Here is a 19,282-nt window from a genome sequence, read left to right as displayed (position 1 = left end):
CACCAAAACAATTCCTAACAACACATCCACAACTTGACAAAACATCACCATGTATAACAATGTCACTAATCTCATCATTACAAGCATTATACTATCAAGAGTGGTATCTTGACATGAGTTGCACATATTTAAATCATAACACACAGAAGTACCTTTCAAATCACAATCATTTAACTATACACTCAAGTGGAAAAATTTTATTTCCTTAACACTTTTGCCCTTCCATGTGGTCTCCTCGACTTACAGACTATGCCATAACACATTAACGGAGACAATCTCAACTCCCGGACTTTTCTAAAAAGGATAGCAAATAGTTGCTCCTCACAATCCCATTATCCCTTATCTTCACCTTATTAGACATAGACACATGAAACATCGGGTACACGGAGAACAATAATAGGGAAATATAATACTCATAGTTTAGCCTATTTCCTTTCAAAATTCCATAAGGCCTAATGTGACTTCACATACTTTACCTTTATTAACAATTCACATAGCATCCTCATGCAGAAATTATTGAGAATAACTCATTCATTTTCTTCAACTTTAAATCTCTACGCCGAACACCCAAACTAAACCTTTGGCAACCTCCAACAATTTCTCTAAGATGTGCTAGCTTGACTATGACCATAAAATTTCCTATCCCATATATTTGATCACAGGATGATGCTTCTTATTTGACATGCTTGAACCTACAATACTCGATACATTTGCTACAAATAGGAACAGCGAGGTTCGAGATTTTGCTGGAAATATTCAAGAATCCATCAACATGCTGAGCACGGCATTTCAGGAGGTTATATCTTAAGAGACATGAAGGTCACTACCAATAGCGCTAGTGATTCGTTGTGGTGACATCATCGGTTCAACAAACGAGTCATAGAGTTGCCTAGTAGGCATTGATAATGTAGGAAAAATGTTCATGATTCTGAGATTTAAAAGAAATGAGTCATGAAAAGGACATCAACAATTGTTTCATTCCATGCGTGCCTTATTTGGCAATAGTAAGCCTCAAAGAGAGCTAACACTTATGTGACACCAGTCGCCTCTTGGTATGTAGGGAAAAATCAGTTTAACTCAAAATGAGAATATTCTAGCACCCTGAATATGATATGGGTTTCAAGATACACAAAGTTACATTACACTCTTAACAGTAACTAGCACAAGGAATCTAGGCCACAAGCTTACGAGGATGAAAAGAAGTTGAACCTTTGCCAATATTTGATCCTATGTGAGAGGACTAAAGATACGACGAGTTTGTCTTTCAATTCAATATGCTCATCATAAGGCTGCTTAACTTTCAATCTCACACAAGTGGAATCATGTAGCTAGGACATCTTAATGTTGGGATGAACTCATGTATTAGTTAGAGAGAATGAACAATTTTCCGTGAGCTAGACATGTTTTTGCCATAACAACTCTCAAGTTGCCATATCAGGCCAATTCACGGGCAACCACAATACTGGGAACAAGGTGAGTTACTCACTGAGGCATGATCTAGGTGGACATGAAAGTCATACTGAGATGGGTAAACAACAAGACCTCCCTGTGACGAATTTGTGATAAATCTCAAGTTGCTCAGAAACTTTATGCGGATAAGTGGCCCCTTTCAATTGGCATGTACGCACATGATAGGTGCTAAGATATACTCTCATGTTACTAGACAATGAAAAGGATTCATGATACTATTCATAAAGGAGTAGAATAATTGTTCCAACCATAGAAGTCACATATACCGGAGAGGAAAACAGTGACTCAAGAAGGATCTCAACACTAGGCTGCTTTCCATTGGATATGATACCGCATAGGTAAATATTATGGTGATGCATGTATAGGCACAAATGAGCAGATGTTATCCATTTGAATCAAAAGGTTCTGTATGAAATTCATCAGGTATTGTCCCTTGTGGAGAATTTAGGGAAGCAGTGGGAAGTATTAACCTAGGGTTATAACGCAATTCAAGGAACCCATTATAGAACTCAATTTCTCAAGAGGTTGTAAATATAAGGAATTGTGATAAAGAGGCTTCACGAATATTGTGTCTCGTTCTAAGAGTAGATACAGAGAATGAATCATAAAGTTGTTTCGGTTCTATCCCAACTTCCATAGTAACATAAGAAGTGACATATGACAAAGTGGAACCGGGATCAATAAGAGCATACACATCATGAGATCGGACAGTCAATATACCTGTAACCACATCTGAAGAAGCCTCAAACTTTTGGCGTCTCCTTATAGCATAAAACCGGTTGGGCCCTCCCAGGCTCTGAATACCACCCCTAGCTGTTCCACGCCCTGCAGGCATTATAGTGCCTCTAGCTGGGGGAGGCGTTGTGGATGTAGTAGCTACAGAACTGGCTGGCTGTGCCATACCCTTGCCCATGCTCTGGCGAGACAAATAACAATCTCTTTGAAAGTGGCTCGTCATACCACACTTGTAGCATACCTTTGTACCATAGTGACACACTCCCGGATGGCATCTCCCACACTTGACACAACGGGGATGAGGTCCGTTGAACTGACTCGTCTCACTGACCTGATATTTACCCTTTTTGCATACATCATAAGCATACCCCTTATCCTTCCTCCAAGCTTCCAATGCGCGATTAACAATTCCAGCACCGGATTGTTGTGTGGGCCTTTGGAATTGCCCAAAGATACCACCTCTAATGCGCTGCTGAGCATACTCACAACACGATGCCAAATGTTCCTTCCCGCATGACGGACATAACTGGATGGGTGTGCCCAACCTAGGGCATTTGTTCTTCTTCTGCCCCCTCTTTCCATAGCCATAACATATTTCAAGGGTCATCCAACATGTTCCCAAGTGTCGCTTCTTGCAAATCACACAATCTGGTTCATTAGCACCAACAACCCTCTTTCGTTTCTTAGATTCTCTCACCACAAGATCCGGTGGTGCGGTGACAGTGGTAGAAATAAGGACACTTCCCTTAGCAACAAGTTCTTCCAACCCCTCCACGGCTCGATGCATTCTCCCAACAAACTCTTGTGTAATCTCCTCCAGATTCAATGGAGCGGTCATTCCTTCCTCGTTGTTTTGAACTCGTGGATTACTCATCTGGAAAAAAAATCATGAGACATAACGAGGAAATTAGCTTCCTATCTTGAGCTCTATAGCACGATCTGGAGTATCAAAGAAGTGTGAAATTCCTAAATGTCCAAGTAGCCTCCTCATTATAGATGTGGTCAACAACACACCGATAAGAAACACTCTACTAGACACGGCTCCGAGACATCCTAGGACACTTTAAAACCTTAGGCTCTGATACCAAGTATGTCACGCCCCAAACTCAAGGAGCGTGACCGGTGCTCAACCGAGAGAACCCGGCTGAGCAAGCCTATTAGACTTCCTTCTACCCAAACTCATCCACGAATAAAGAGGAGATGTACTCCAATAATCAATCACTGAAAAGATTTTATTAACAACTTCCTTTACATTCCCATTAGCAGCTTCATTCATAATTTCCAAAACATTGCGAGTTTATAGAATTAATGAAAAACATAATTTACAAGTACCAACATTTCTAGTTCAATTCCCAACATCAACCATAACCCACAACCTGTCTACGGAGCCTCTAAGTACAATAGAAGAGTAATATGGAAATGCCGGCAACAAGGCCCCGACTATACCTCAAAATACAGTGCATGAGAAAGAAAAGAGTACACCGCTATCACTGATCAATGCCGCCTGCTGAAGAACCACCTGCATCCATTAAAGATGCAGTGCCCCTGGCAAAAGGGACGTTAGTGCTGTCGAATAGCACTAGTATGTATAGCTAAAAATCCTCTTTCAAAATAGAATGCCCATATAAGAAAAGGCAACACATAGAAACAGCAAGTCACAATCAACAATATCCAAATGTCCATTTAAAACATAATAATTTTCAAAATACGAACTTCATATATAATTTTGGTTGGGAGATCATTAGCACTGATATACCATCGTCTTTGTTAGCACGAAGTCCGATCACGCCCGATCGGCTAGGCCATCTCCTCAGGAACACTGTGGTTTTATATGTGATGTGAAAGAAAGTTGTTACTAAAAGTAGTACCACCATATGCGCAATATGGCGTCTGATCTCCACCCGATCAGCTAGGCCGTCTTCCCACATATACCGTGTGAGTTCACTTTTCCAATCGACAAAGGTTCCAGTTTCATCCTAATTAAGGGGAATAATATCACAATTTCCAAAGGTTTCAATTTCATCCCAAATAAGGGAAATAATCCCAATTCACCCCTACACCGGCATGTGTAGTTTCAGGTGTGGGCCTTATGACCCACCCTTCCTCGGTATTGCTAATGATGCTCCCAAAAATAGTTTTGATTTGATTTGAAAACAGAAATATCATAAATACAATTGTACTCACCTCAATAACTTTCACATTGTATGAATTCTCATTAGTATTTCCAGTCATTCACAACGACAATATTTCCTTGGCTCATTAGGCCATTCACAAGATTCTTTATTCCTCGCACGATGACCGTATTTTATATTCCACACTTTCACCTCTTTCAATTTCAAAGATCACCATCAAGTATCAACATATAGGATATTTCAGAAATCATATACTTCAAATCCATTTGAAATGGAAACTTCAAACACAAATGGTTTCTTCCCAAAGAATGAGGCATACCAACCAACAATAGAAACACACATGAAAAATCATAAACAGTCAATACACCATTTACTCTTGCAATACTCTTCCCCAAAAATGATAATGTACAATTTCAACACATGAGTATATAGAACTCGAATCACACTGGATATATTTATAAATCAAAGAATTAGTTAAAGCAGCCACTAATGGTCATGAATTTAGTACAAAAGCTTTTAGACAATTCTATCTTCGAAGTCATTTTTAAACAATTGAGTCGAGGCTCATTTCACATTCTTTATCGCATCTTCTCAAATCATTTGCACTACTAGACACAATCATAACTTAAACTCTTGGCACGTTGGCCACACTCTATATCCCCAATTAACTTATTTCACTTCCAACCATCTTTATAGATTATCAACAATAAGAAATTTCCAAATCAAGACTTTAGGTACACATATGAGCAATTAAGAGTCTTAAGAATATTGAGATTTTCTCACACAATTTGGCATACTATCTTTCATTGAAACACGTCTCAAAGTCATAACCTTTTAATACGTAACCCATACTTTGAAACTTACGGAAACATTATGGAATTCAATTCCAAGAGAGAATGTTTAGCCAACATACCTCAATCGAGCTTCCTTAACTCTAGTATGATCCGGAATTCTTAGCAATCCCGATCTATTTTGAGACATAACAAAATTGAACTATAATTAGGAAGATATTCATGGTCTCAGCTCATGTGAGCATTTTTATCAGACACTAGGTGTGCAAATTTAACTACAAGGTTCTTCTACAAGATTTCCTTCAGTCCACAACCCAATCCTTACTTATTTCAGCTCAACAATCTTCCCACAATTCTTATTCGTACATGCATGTGTAAATAATAATCTCATACCCATGAATTATACTCCTAATCAACCATCTTCTACCCAAATTCAAAATTGAAAACTAGGGTATGGAACCTTACCTCTTAGATGAAGAACTTGTGGGTTTTCCTTGTTAATCTTTCACGATTTGAGCAAGACTTGATGAATAATTAGCCTAGGGTTTTCCTCTCTCTCTCTAAAACACTCTTCCTTCTCTCTAAAACATCAGATTTTTGCTCAAAAATGACCCAAAGCGTGTATTTAACGAATAGGGTCGGGTTTTAAAAACCCAAAAATGGAGCTCTGGAACAGGTATGCGACCGCATTATGGATATGCGGACCTCATATCGGTCGCATAATTACAAACCAAAATGATCAAAAATCTGTCTGTGTATGCGGTCCGCATAACTGTTATGCGATCGCATAATGCACCACATAACAGTTATGCGGTCGCTTGCGACCGCATAATTGCCCCCAGACTGGCCCTTCTCCTGCTCACTTCTATGGCCATTATGCGGCCCGCAGAGTGATTATGCGGTCGCATAATGGACCGCATAAACGCGTTTTTCCGCCAAAAATTTTCCTTTACTTTTCGATGCATTGTTCAACCCAAAAAGTCCGAACCGCGGTGAGCTTGCGAGCCACGAAGATTTTATACCATCCTTAAATATGTAAGCCTACTCCAGCCCCATGAAACCTTGAATTCACTTGCGAAATTTACGGGGCTTTACACTGAAATACTTCGAAAATTTTCGGGGTGTTACAGTAGCGCCCCCGGCAAAAGGGACGTTAGTACATATGTAATAGCACTAGTATGTAAAGCTAAATGTCCTCTTTCAAAATAGAATGTCAATATAAGAAAGGAAAACCATGGAAACAGCAAGCAATGATCAATGATATCCAAATGTCAAGTTAAAACATAACAGTTTTCAAAATACGAAGATAATATTATTTTTGGTTGGTTGTTCTTTAGTACCGATATACTGCCGTAAATTTAGCACGGGGTCCGATCATGGCTCAATCGTCTAAGCCATCTCACAAGAGACATCCAATCACAATACCAGCGTACTTTTAGCATGGAGTCCGATCTCAGCCCAATCGGCTAAGTCGTCTCACCAGAGACATCCAATCATAACAACTTCTACACAAAGCGGCCATGCCGCCTCACTCCAATGTGTGCGGGTAGAGGAGTAATCACAATCACAATCAGCACCATGTGTGCGGCATGGCATCCAATCTCAATCCGATCGGCTAGGTCATCTCACAACAATGCCATGTGGATTGACATCACACTTTTGCTAGCAATAATCTCATCCCAATAAAGGGGAATATTCTTATCACATCAATCTCATCCCAAATAAGGGGAATAATCATAATGCACTCCTACACCGGCATGTGTAGTTTCGGGGTTAGGTTGATCCCACCTACCCTTCCTCGGTGACTAACGATAGTCCCAAAAATATTTTTGATTTTCATACAAGGGAAACATAAATACAATTGCATTTACCTCATAACCTTTCACACCATATATATATTCATTAGTACTTTCAACCACTTACAACATCATTATTTCATTGGCTCAATTGGCCATACATATGATTCTTCTTTTATGGCACAATGGTCGTATGTCATATTCCACACTTCTATTTCTTTACTTTCAAGGATCATCATCATAAACATCAACATATAGAATATTCCAGAAATCACAACTTTAAGTTCATTTGTAATGAAGACTTTTAAACACAGTGGATCTCTGTACAAGAAATTGAGTAAAATGATTGGCAATCAAAGCGCAAGTTAAAATCATAAACGAGTAACACACCATTTATTCTTGAAATACTTTTCCCCCAAAAGGACAATGCACAATTTCAACTCATGAATATGTAAGAGCTTAAAACACATTGGAAATACTTACAAAGCATAGCATTAGTTAAAACAGCCGCATTTGGGCATGACTCGAGTACATAAGTTTTTAGGCAAATCTATTTTCGAAGTCATTTTGAAACAGTTGAATCAAGGCTCATTCCATAATGTCTGTCACATCATTTCATTTTATTGGCACCATTGGCCACAAGTATAACTTTCATTATTGGCACGGTGGCCACACTTTATATCTTCAACTCACTTCTTTCACTTTCAAGCATCTTTATAGATTATCAACAATAATGCATTTCAAATCAAGACTTTAGGTACACATATGAGCAATTAAGAGTCTTAAGCACATCGAGTTTTTCTCACACAATTTGGCATCATAACTTTCATTTGAAACACTTCTCAAAGCCATAACATTTTAATACACATATCATTCGTGAACACATTCCCGAAGGATAACATAATGTGATAGAAACATTCGGAACACGTTTTGAACACATAACTTTCAACACTTTGTTTACTCAGGATAATCGAATTTAATAGGAACAACTTGGAACATGGGAATTAGGAACTTGAACCAACCATACTTGAAGCTTACGGGGACATTATGGAATTCGATTCTAAGAGAGAAGTTTAGCCAACATACCTTGTTTAAGCTTTCTTTAAGTTACTACAACGCCCCACATTTCTAGCAATAATAATCTATAGGAAGATAGCGAAAATCGGTTAATAATTAGAAGGATTCTCATGGTGTAACTCTCCTAGGAATTTTGTCAAACACCTAGCATGCAAGATAGACTACGAAGCCCTACAATGGTAATCCCTTACTCCCTCAACCAATTTCAACAAGAACTACCCAAAATGGTTTATTAACCCTACATACTACAAGATATTGGCACATGCATGGCCTAATTCCAATACCACAATATACTTAGACCCTAAAATAACTTGCATGGGTGGTATAGGATAGGAACTTACCCGGATAGATGGTGGTCTAGTAAATGATTCCCTTGAATCTTCAAGATTGGGGAAAGGATTGATGATCAATACACTTGGGGCTCCTTCCTTCCTTTCTAAAGCACTCCCCTCTCTCCAAAATATGTGATTAACCCGGCAAAATAACCTCAATGTCATTTTATAAGAAATGGGGTCGAGTTATAAAATAGGAAAATGAACCCTCCGAACTCAGGTCTGCAGTTGCAGAATGGACCGCATAACAGATATGTGGCCCGCAAAATGGGCCAAATGATGCCAAGAACTGGGCTGGTCTAGATCGGTCTACGACAGGTATGCGGTCCGTAGACCACTTATGCGGCCGCAGAGTGGACCGCAGAATCGCCCAACGAAATTCTTCATGCAAAATCTGCGATGGAAAATGCGCACCGTGAAATGGATATGCGATCGCAGAATGGGCCGCAAAACGACCTTCAAAATTCAACCATTTTTCTGCTCAACTCCGCGATGATTATGCGGGCCACAAAACGGTTCTGCGGTCGCGAAACAAACCGCATAATTGCCTTCTTCTGCCAAAAATTTTTATCAACTCCTCAGTGCATTCTTCAACCCAAAATGTCTGTACCGCCGCGGAGAGCTTGCGAGCCGCGAAGATTAACTACTACATTCGTACACATCACTCTACCTCAGCACCACAAAACCTTAAATTACTTGGCGAAATTTTATGGGGCCTTATATATACTCATACTGCACTTCTATATTTTTATACAGATACTAATCAGGGTACCAGCAAGATCCAGGTTAGTTCACTTGGAGACTCGAGGTAGAGCTGCTTGTTCGTCCGATGTGCCTTGAAGTCACTTCCCTCTTTTATTATTGTTTCCTTGTATTAGACAGTGATGTATTATTCAGACTTATGTCATATGATACTCTTTAGATATCATGACATCGTGACACCAGTTCGTAGGGGTTGTTTTGTTTATTTCCGCACGTGTTATGCTAGTTTTAGACTTATCTTATGATATTATCTCTATTAAGACTTATTTATGATTTTATAATGTTTAGACTTGTGGTATGTATGTTGGTTCACCTAGTAGGGGGATTACGTGCCATAACAACCTTGGCATTATTTGAGTCGTGACACTGACAAAGCTTAAATATGCACAGTATTAAGTTGAGATGGAGTACTAGGGATCTCTCTACACCATAGAAATAAGAGTGTCATCTTCATAAATCAAACGTGACACAGAAATTGAGTTACCAAGGTTCCGGCCTACTTTAAAGCCTTCCATTCGTTGCAGTTGCTTGGCTTTTCTGGTGTTTTGGTAAGACCCTCCATAACCAATATGAAGAGGAAAAGTGAAAGATGGTCTCTTTGCCTGAGTCCTTTTTGTGAGAAATGAATCCTACAGGGCTTCCATTAACTAAATTGAGTATTTCACAATAGATATGCAGCATCACACATCCACCTGATTCATACTTCCCTAAGCCCATTTTTCTTAATATTATGAAGAGGTAAGAGAAATTAAGTGGGTCAAAAGCTTTTTCTATATCTAGAGTGAAAATGATACCGGATCCCCCACTCTTTTACTTTCAAACCCAACACTTCATTAGCTAATAGGGCAGCATCAACGACCTGCTTGTTCTTTATAAAGGCATTTTGATGACCGGAAATCACCTCTCTCGCCACTCTTTTGAGACTGTTGCTTGTAGTTTTACTGAAATTCTAATATCGCTTTACCTTCAATGATTTCACTGTCCATTTCATAGTCAATCAATACAGTTGACCATTTTGTGTGAACTAGAAATCTTCTGAAAGTATTTAGTGTTTCGCCCTGTTTGAGCCATAGACACCTAAATTTTTGCCTTCATAACACTTCTTCTGCCTTTGCTAGTTGCTGATTTCTGCAAGTTTAGTGATCTGGTTTTTTCCTCTTATGATTGAGGTTCCCCCTTTTATGTTTGTTGCGGTGATAATAATTCCTCAAGGGCCTTATTTCATCTTGTTTCAATTCTATCAAAAACAAGCCCGTCAGAAGCAACCTCAGTAGAAAGCCACCCTTCCAGAGTCTCGTCCATCATCTGCTTAGGTCTTCTTTATCAGGAGTGCCTTCTTACCATGTAACTCTGTCATCATTATTTTACCTTGTCCATGAAACCCTCAGCTTAGAATCACATGTTTTCAAGTTTAAAATATGAAGAGTTTCTTTCCCAATCTCCACTTTCCTGCATGATAGGACAGTAATCTGAGATAACCTTAGGAAGAACAAGCTGGTTCATAGCCCTGAAACTGTCGTTCCATTTAAGTGAAATCAAGAATCTATCTATCCTTGATTCTTATATTGAGTCCTCTCCCTTGGACCATGTGTAAGAGGCCCTATAAAGGAAGATCAACTCAGTTCCTGTTTTGTGTCTGAGAAGCTTTTCATTGCTTTAGACCTCCTCACACAAGCCCTCACTCTCAAACCTGCAAATATTCAAGTCTCTCCCAAGGAATTAATGATCATTCCATTGCTGCTAGCTCATGCCAAAGCTCTTCCCTTTTCTGATTAGTGTGTGGGCCATAGTCTTGTAAATCTACTTTGAAATTTCTCATGTGCTCCTTCCAACAAGCAAGATATTGAGTAAGATCATTACTGAATGTCTATGCAATTTCACTGACAATTATCCCATAATATGATGATTTCCCCTCTTGTGCCACTGACCTTTAATTCTGCCCCGTCAGCCCATCTTGTCACCAAACTTGTCAAGCCAAAGTTGTTGACCGATCTTCAAATTTTGTTTCCCGTGAGCAGTAACTTGGTCCATTTTAATATCTCAACAATTATAAGATACTAAACCAACTGTTGACATTGGGACTTCTCTACATACCATGGCATAAGAAGACAATCATTGTGTATTGAGGTGAGAATTCAGTATGTAAACTCAAACTACTTAATTTCCGTTATGTAAGTTTTTTGAAAGAAAATTTACATACTTATAAGCTACATGAAAATGTCCTTCAAGTCAAAAATTGCAGTCACAATATTCTCTTTAATTCTCCAACTTAGTGACCCATAAAGTAGAACATAAGGAGTATCAATTGTAATAAATCTCAGATCACGTGAAGTCTATTCCTCGGCATATATTTCACTCTATTTAGGTTTACAGTATTAAGACGATTCATCATATCGGGACATCATTCTTGCAACAGTAACAAAAATGCATGTATGCTTTAACAGTTATTGCTATTTAACAATGCTTCATTCTTAGCAAGAAGTGCAAGCCAAATTGTTTAGAATCATGGTAATAATACAATAGAATAATTGCCGAAGGAATACGTTTATCGTGAATGGTTCCTAAACCTACAAACAGCATTTATACAATTTCTGAAACAAAAAAGGTCTAAAAGAAGCGGGTTGTCCATTTAGAATTCATAAATCTTCAGCTGGCGGAATCTCACTCAAATCCAGTCCATCCTCGGGTAGTTCAGAGGTCAGCGGGCCTAAAATCCCGTCAGAGTTCAGGGTCAATCCACTCTGAGAAGTTACAAAAAAAAATAAAAAAAAGAGAGACTTACACAAGTCAATACTCTCAGTCACATGCAATTATTTCAAGGCAAAGAATATGACGATAAATTCAGTTTTCAATTGAAGCATCAGAAGACCAATTAATTTATATGACACTTTGTGTTTCTAGACGTTCTATAGCATTTGACATCATTTCACTAGCATTATTATTTTATACAAATTTCATAAGTTTCAAGAATTCTTATTCACTTCAAATTTAGAACTTTGATTTGATATGTTGACTATTAAACAGATTTGAAGTTTGTGCCCGATGAGATGTTATCAAATAAGATAGGATAGAGGTGATAGTAGTGAAATTCATAAGAAAGTTCAGCAATTTTTATATTAAAGCATAATACTTGGTTAGCTGAGCAAAGAAGATTGGCGGGCATGAGCAAAGAAGATATTAAAGGGAGACGATTAAGCTAGAACCGGACTTGAGTATCCTCATAACCAACAGCTTAAATTTTATCCTATATCCTTTATTATTCAAGGCTCCTCCCACTTGTATCCATTTTTCCTTCTTTTCTTTGTTCTATTATCCCCACTTCCGTATCACCCAATTCTAATCTTATCTCTTGATGTGGAAAGAAAGGGAGAGAGGGAATCCAGTTGCTTCTCTAATTTCTGCCTTCCAGTTATTGTCTTCAAATCTCTTGGGCTAACAATACTCAACTTTGCTGCTTCTTTTCCTTTTTCCTATTCTTTCTACTTCCTCAGCTTATATATATCCATATTTACACAGAGCAAACTTAATTGGCAGAGTTCTATTTCCACATAACTCAATAAGTTTATGTAAAGTCACTCCAAGGTATATAAATAATGTTGGCATGCTTCATATAAGATCAAATGGAGAAAAAGCTTTTCAAATAATAATATTTTACAATGCCTGTAAAATGAAACAATTTTCATATTAGTAAGACATAAGAAAAATACCTCAGGCTGGAACCTCAGCATATCTGCACGGGCCATGGCTTCAGCTTGGGCAATTCTCTGCCTGAATGTTTGGGCCATCTCCTCAGCCTGTGAAAACAAAACGTAGGAGAAATGCACAAACATGAAATGATGATTTACTACAAGTGCAGACAAATAAATAACATTTGGAAATACTTACTTTCTCAAAGACAAGCTTTGGATTGCGAATCATGTCACCAGGTGTAGGCTCTAGCTTCTTTGTTGAAAGGCTCACTCGACCTCTCTCACGATCATGGCTCAATATCATGACCTACAACAAGATTGAGCAGAAGATTAGAGATTTCTCCAGTCATCGAAAAACTTTTCCGAGCTTGAGATTTCTACACACACCTTGAGAGTGTCACCAGGCTGGAGGACTGTTGCAATATCAGAGACACGATCATGACTGATCTGACTCACATGAAGAAGGCCATTGATCCCACCAATGTCAATGAAGGCACCATATGGTTTCAAGCTCTGAACTGTTCCAAGAACGACTGAGCCTATTCCTAATTGTGCCTGACTATCAGCCATGGCCTTACGATTGCTGAGCACAAGTCTGGATTGCTCTTCATCAACCTCAACAAACTTCAGAGGAAGCTCCTTTTCCAAAAGTTCCTCTGCAGTTGATTTCTGAAATATTGAAAGAGATTTATTTATTTATTTTGATAAGGCAAATCAAAAGAGAGTTATGCATGGTGAGTTTCAAGTAATCATAGCAAATTTACTTTTGGAAACGCACCTAAGGGTGTGGCCTAGTGGTCAATGAAGTGGGTGAAAACCACAGGAGAACAAGGTTCAAATCCCAGCAAAGACTAAAAACACAAGGTGATTTTTTCATATATGCCTAAGGCTTGGTTGGTAGAGTAACCCCGTATCTGAGCCGGTGGAAGTTAGCATGTAGCTGTGGAATAATTGAGGCACGTACAAGCAGACCCAGACACCACTGTTACCAAAACATTATTTTTGTAACAAGGAAAGACAAAGCTCCTAATCACCAAATTATACCCCATGGTTTGATTTCGAATTAAGAAGATAATTTCATAGGTGAAAAACGCCGAGGAGATAATGGATGCAAAACTAGAACTTATAGCTATTCAGTTATATTCTATCGTCTTTTAACTAACAAATCGCAAAAATGTCCCTCATATAGTAAAATCGCCAGCCATTTGGAAATTTTCTTGGTTCTCCTTGTAGGAGAAATTGAATATCGGCATAGATACTAATATGGTACAATTAACTAAATAAGTTTTCTAGTCGAGTATCAAATCTTACATGCAACTATAGAATATCTGTAAAATTACGACAAAAATTGCAAAAGTAGGCCTTGCAAGAAGTAAATTGCACTAATGATTGTTTAAACAAACAGATAGTAGACACAATATCCCATACTTGCAACCTTCCTTTTTATTCTCAACATGTGGATGTGAGTACCCCTAGGCCTCATAATACCGCTTATTTCAGTCAGCTCAAACAACTTAATGGTGGGTAAATCCCACTTTACATTTCTTTAGCTTGCCATTTAATAGCAGAAAAGAAGTATCAATCTATCTACCAAACAAAAGCTGGTCTCACTTTTGGGCTGATAAATGTGCTCTTTGTGAGAAGTTGGAACTTTGCGGCACAATAGAGTGAATCAGGCGATCACCACATGCAAATCTTAAATAAAAGACAGAAACTGCAACAGGCTATGAAAAGAGGCATCAGTCAGTAAAAATAAACAAAAAATGGCTGGATAGGTCAATCTGAAATATCTGTCAAGTCCAGACTCACTGTAAGAATCGTGTAGAATATTGCAGTTTTGGACATTTAGTTAGGAGATAAATTCGTTTTAATAAGATCCTTGTAAATTAGGTGACTTATCCTATTAGAATAGGGTAACAAGTCCTGTATAAGGAGCCACTTTTTATTGAGTTTCAATCAAATGACCAAGTAATTCTCTCTCTCTCTCTAACTCTCTCTCTCTCTCTCTCAGTATATGAGGTCTGGATGACGGAAGATCTACAAGAAACAGTCACAGCTTCACAAAATAGGTTATAGCTCATGTGGTGAATATACAACTAACCGTTGATATCTGCGAGAACGGAACAAAACCACGAAGCCCCTCCACCAGAGCCACCACTCCACCTTTATTTGCACCAACGACCTGCAAAATCATCCAAAGAACTAGACTTGACCATTGCTACAGGATTGAATGTGCTACTAAAGCAGTGATGATTCAGGACAAGTGCATACCTTGCCTTTGACAACAACATCTTCAGCTTGTAGCTGCCTACATCGTTCCCATGCAAGGTCATATTGAATCGAACGCAAGCTCAAAACCAAACTATCATCAGCTTCATTTTCGCCAACCACCACAAACTCCTCACGCAAACCAGGATATATTCCGGCTTCCTCTACGTGCTTGATGGTGTGAAGTGAAGCCTCTCGTAAAGGCAAGTATGCAGATGATTTTGCAGTGATGTCAACTAGAGCTCCATTTGCATCCACAGAGAAAACTGTTCCTTTGACCTGGAAAGAAGATAAAATCCATTTGCTTCTTCATTTGGTCAACTCCAGCTATAAGCGTCGAATCATAAATAATAACAGATTAATATGAAAGTTTCATGAAATTGTATACTAACATCAATTAATCCCAAACTAGTTGAGGTAGGATATTTAAATCCTTTGTATCCATTTCAAGCTATTATGAAATCATATACTTATCAGGTTAAAATAATTCCCCTGTTAACCCAAACCCCGTTAAGAATTGACCTTTAGCATCTCAAAATGTAACCCATTTTACAATTAAAAAACAAACAGCACTCAACTATTTCATTGTTTTCCCAATTAGTCCAAGACAGCATCAAGAATTTGATATGACAACAGATATAGCGTGCAATGAGCCAACCTTGGTACCAATTTAACCACATTGAAGCATTGTCTCAAAATGTGACCCAATTTACTATCATAAACTAATATATATCCTTTCAAGTTTTTCCTAATTAGTCCAAGAATCCATTTTTAAACACAAAAATGAAGAAGTGGGAAGCTAACCTTGGTACCAACTTCGGAGTCAAAATCATATTTTTCAAGGGCAGAGTGAAAATCTTCAACAGTAAAGGCAACACCTTCCAAAGGTGCAGTACGGCATCGCTCATAGGCATCCTCGAACATCTCCTTAAGCTTTTGTCTTTCTCTTGTTTGTGCATTTGTGACCACTGCTGCAGCTTGTGCTACTATTCTTGCTTTGTTAGCCTTATTCTGATGATTAATGGGATTCACCTTAAGCTTCTTGGATTGAAGCCTTGCTGTTGAAATTGGTGGGCATTTCAACCCTCCGAATTGTTGTGTCAAAGAAGCCATTTTGGCTACTGTGCTTAGAGGAAGTCAGGTAATGGATGAATAGTTAGTTACCCACCATGGATTCTTTGCGCAGATAAGATAAAAGCGAAAGGAGGAGGAACAGAGGGTCCCACTTTTAGCTGGGCCTCTTAAGACTTGGGCTGCTTAATGAATTATTTCGCAGATTTCCAGTTTCAAAGCCGCTGTTTCGAATATAGCCAGCTTTTACAAAATAACCCCTATTCAGAAAAGGGACATGCACTCCTCTCTTCTTCTTCTCTGTTTTCTCTGCATTTGTTCAACTTTTTCTATTTCTTATCCTTACGAGGAAGAGAGGGAATGGACATACAAGTGTATACGATAAAATTGGATAGCGACAATTGGACGAATGAGAAGATTACACGTGGAACTGGAGACTAGTGGGACGTGAGTCAGCAAATAACTGGCACCCGATGCAAGTATGTGACCAGCGCTGGATGAATCCCAAAGAACCGTTATGCATCCATCAATGACGGTTTTATTCTCATTCAAGAGAAGCTTACTTTAGGGATCTTGTCTCCCTACATATGGCTATAAATAGGAGAATTAGCACCATTTTGTAGGGGAAAATACTCTATACACAAAAAGCTATATTTTGCTCTCTAAAACATAAAGTCATTTACTTTCTTCTGCTCTTATTATTGATCGTACCTCTGCTACAGGAAATATTAAGCTCACAACTAGGCTAGTTTTTTCTTTAGTTTCATTTCATAACCCCTTTGTTTTTTACTTACTTAATATTCTTTCACCACCATCGAGCTATAATCGGCGGGCAGGCCCTTATTGGGCAACCTCTGATCAGATGGTAAGTGATATACCATGCCTATTGTGGTCGAGCGCCTATGAGCGAGTCCAGAATGGCCGAGATACAGATCCTAGTATGGCCGAGTGCCTATGAGCGAGCCTACTGCGACAGAGCAGTTACACGTACCGAGCCTTATAGGGCCGGACAACTATTTTACTTACTATATTGAGAGAGTTGAGTCAGTATCAGAAGGTAAGCATATCTTCAGATCGTCTTTGACTCCCAATTACTTTCAATTATTATATTATCGGTTCAGTTTCAGCTTTCAATTATTTTATTGCCTTACATATTCGGTACATTATTTCACACTGACGTCCCTTTTGCCAGGAAAGCTGCATTTCATGCCTGCAGGTCCTGATAGACAGCTGAATAGACCTTCCTAGTAGACAGAGTCAAATATCAGCTTTGTTGGTAAGCTCCACTTCCTTGGAGTTACCAGGCTTAGATCTTGGAGTCAATTTTATATATATAGGTTTGATGGGTAGGTCGAGGCCCTGTCCCGACCATAATACCGTTCAGTTATCTCTAGAGGCTTGTAGACGAGTCATGTGTATTTTGTATATCAGTATTGTGGCCTTGCCAGCCTTGTGTATATGTTCAGTTTGATATTACTGGTTGGAAACATTCATGGTGGCCTCATCAGCCTACACAATTATGTATATGAGTTTTTGGGTATGTTTACCCCACAAATGAGAGAGACGTCATTTTCAAATGATTCAGAATATGGCCTCATCGGCCTTGATTGGTATTGTTAGTTTGCAGGTAGGCCTCGTTGGCCTATGTTCACAGTTACAGAGTGGTACGCTCGGGCAGAGTATGGCACCGGGTGCCAACCACACCTTCCCAAGTGACAGCAGGCCATCGTACGTCATATGGATGGACCTACTTGTTCCAAGCTGTAACGACCCGACCGGTCATTTTGTGTATATGATCTGCATTTCCCATTTTGATGCTTCACATATGTCTATTTATGGTTTTATGACTTGCGGGGTTGGTTAGTTTCATTCTGGAAAAATTTTGGGTTGATTTGGACCCTTTGGTTCTTGGTTTAGAAGCCTAAGTTTAAAATATTGACCAAAGTTTAAATTTTGTGAAAACAATCTCGAAGTAGTGTTTTGATGGCTCTAATAGGTTCGTATCGTGATTTTGGACTTAGGAGTATGCCCGAAAATAAATTTGGAGGTCCCTAGGTTGATTTGACTTGTTTTGCCGAAGTTGGCAATTTAAGGTTTAGAAGTTTTTCCCAAGTTTGATTGTAGGTTGACTTTTTTGTTATCGGGTTTAGAATTTGATTTTGGGACTTAGAATAGACATGTTTTACTATTTGGAACTTGTCTGCAAATTTTGGTGTCATTTCGAGTTATTTTGATAGGATTCGGATGTTTAGTTGCAATTCTAGAGGTTCTTGAATTTTCTTTTAAAATTCATGCATTATGATGTCCGATTCGTAGTTCTAGTTATTATTTTTGTGTTTTGATCACACGATCGAGTCCGTATGATATTTTTAGGCTTGTGTGGATGTTTGGTTGGGAGCCCCGATGACTCGGGTGAGTTTCAGATGCATTTCGGAAAGGTTTGGACCCAATTAATAGTTGTTGGTGTGATGATGCCTCAGGTGTCGCAATTACGAACACCAGCATCGAAATTGCGATTTTAGAAGGGGGTCTCATGTGTCGTATTTGCGATGCCTAGATCGCAATTGCGAAGTAGTATCTGGGCAAGGTAGGCTCGCATTTGCGATAATTATGTCGCATTTGCGATGGGGACAGGCTTCGCAAATATGAAGTCAATGTCGCATTTGCGACTTCCCCATAGGTTATCACTAACCGCAATTGCGAGGCTTTCATTGCAATTGCTTGCGACATCTACAATTGAACAAAGGGCTAGAAAGTCGAGATTTCATCTCATTTCTCTCATTTTAGAACCCTAGACTCGGTAGGATACGACTTGGAGATGGGATTTTCACCTATAATCATTGGGTAAGTAGTGTTAATCAATTTCCAACTATATTTCATGATTTCATATGAGATTTAACATCAAATTTATGAAAATCAAACAGAAATTTTGGGAATTTTTCTCTAAGTTTTGAAAAATAAAAATTTGGAATTTGAGAGTCGAATTGGACTCGGATCTGAAAATAAAATACATATACAGACTCGTGGGGTTATGGGTAGTCAAGATCTACCCTTGGACTTGGGTTTTGATCGGGCGGCCCTGAGGGTTGACTTTTGTTGACTTTTAGAGAATTATGTAAAAATCATAGCTTTATTAATCGTAATTGATTTCTCTTGCAT

General features: G+C 38.7%; 1 protein-coding gene across 1 annotated transcript; it reads right to left on the bottom strand.

Moving 5' to 3' along the window:
- Positions 1 to 11,528: 11,528 nt before the first annotated feature.
- Positions 11,529 to 16,261, bottom strand: LOC104107069 (small ribosomal subunit protein bS1c). The gene is made up of 7 exons (XM_009615768.4): positions 15,857 to 16,261; positions 15,056 to 15,331; positions 14,886 to 14,966; positions 13,172 to 13,453; positions 12,981 to 13,091; positions 12,803 to 12,889; positions 11,529 to 11,836 (listed from the first exon to the last, which is right to left on the bottom strand). Exons 1-7 carry the CDS (start codon positions 16,163 to 16,165, stop codon positions 11,732 to 11,734), a joined length of 1,251 nt encoding a protein of 416 aa, XP_009614063.1. The 5' UTR covers positions 16,166 to 16,261; the 3' UTR covers positions 11,529 to 11,731.
- Positions 16,262 to 19,282: the final 3,021 nt, after the last annotated feature.

Source organism: Nicotiana tomentosiformis, chromosome 9 (assembly GCF_000390325.3).
Source record: "Nicotiana tomentosiformis chromosome 9, ASM39032v3, whole genome shotgun sequence".
Taxonomy (NCBI): Eukaryota; Viridiplantae; Streptophyta; class Magnoliopsida; order Solanales; family Solanaceae; genus Nicotiana; species Nicotiana tomentosiformis.
Note: the sequence above shows the minus strand (reverse complement) of the source record. Positions and strands in the feature narration are given on the sequence as shown.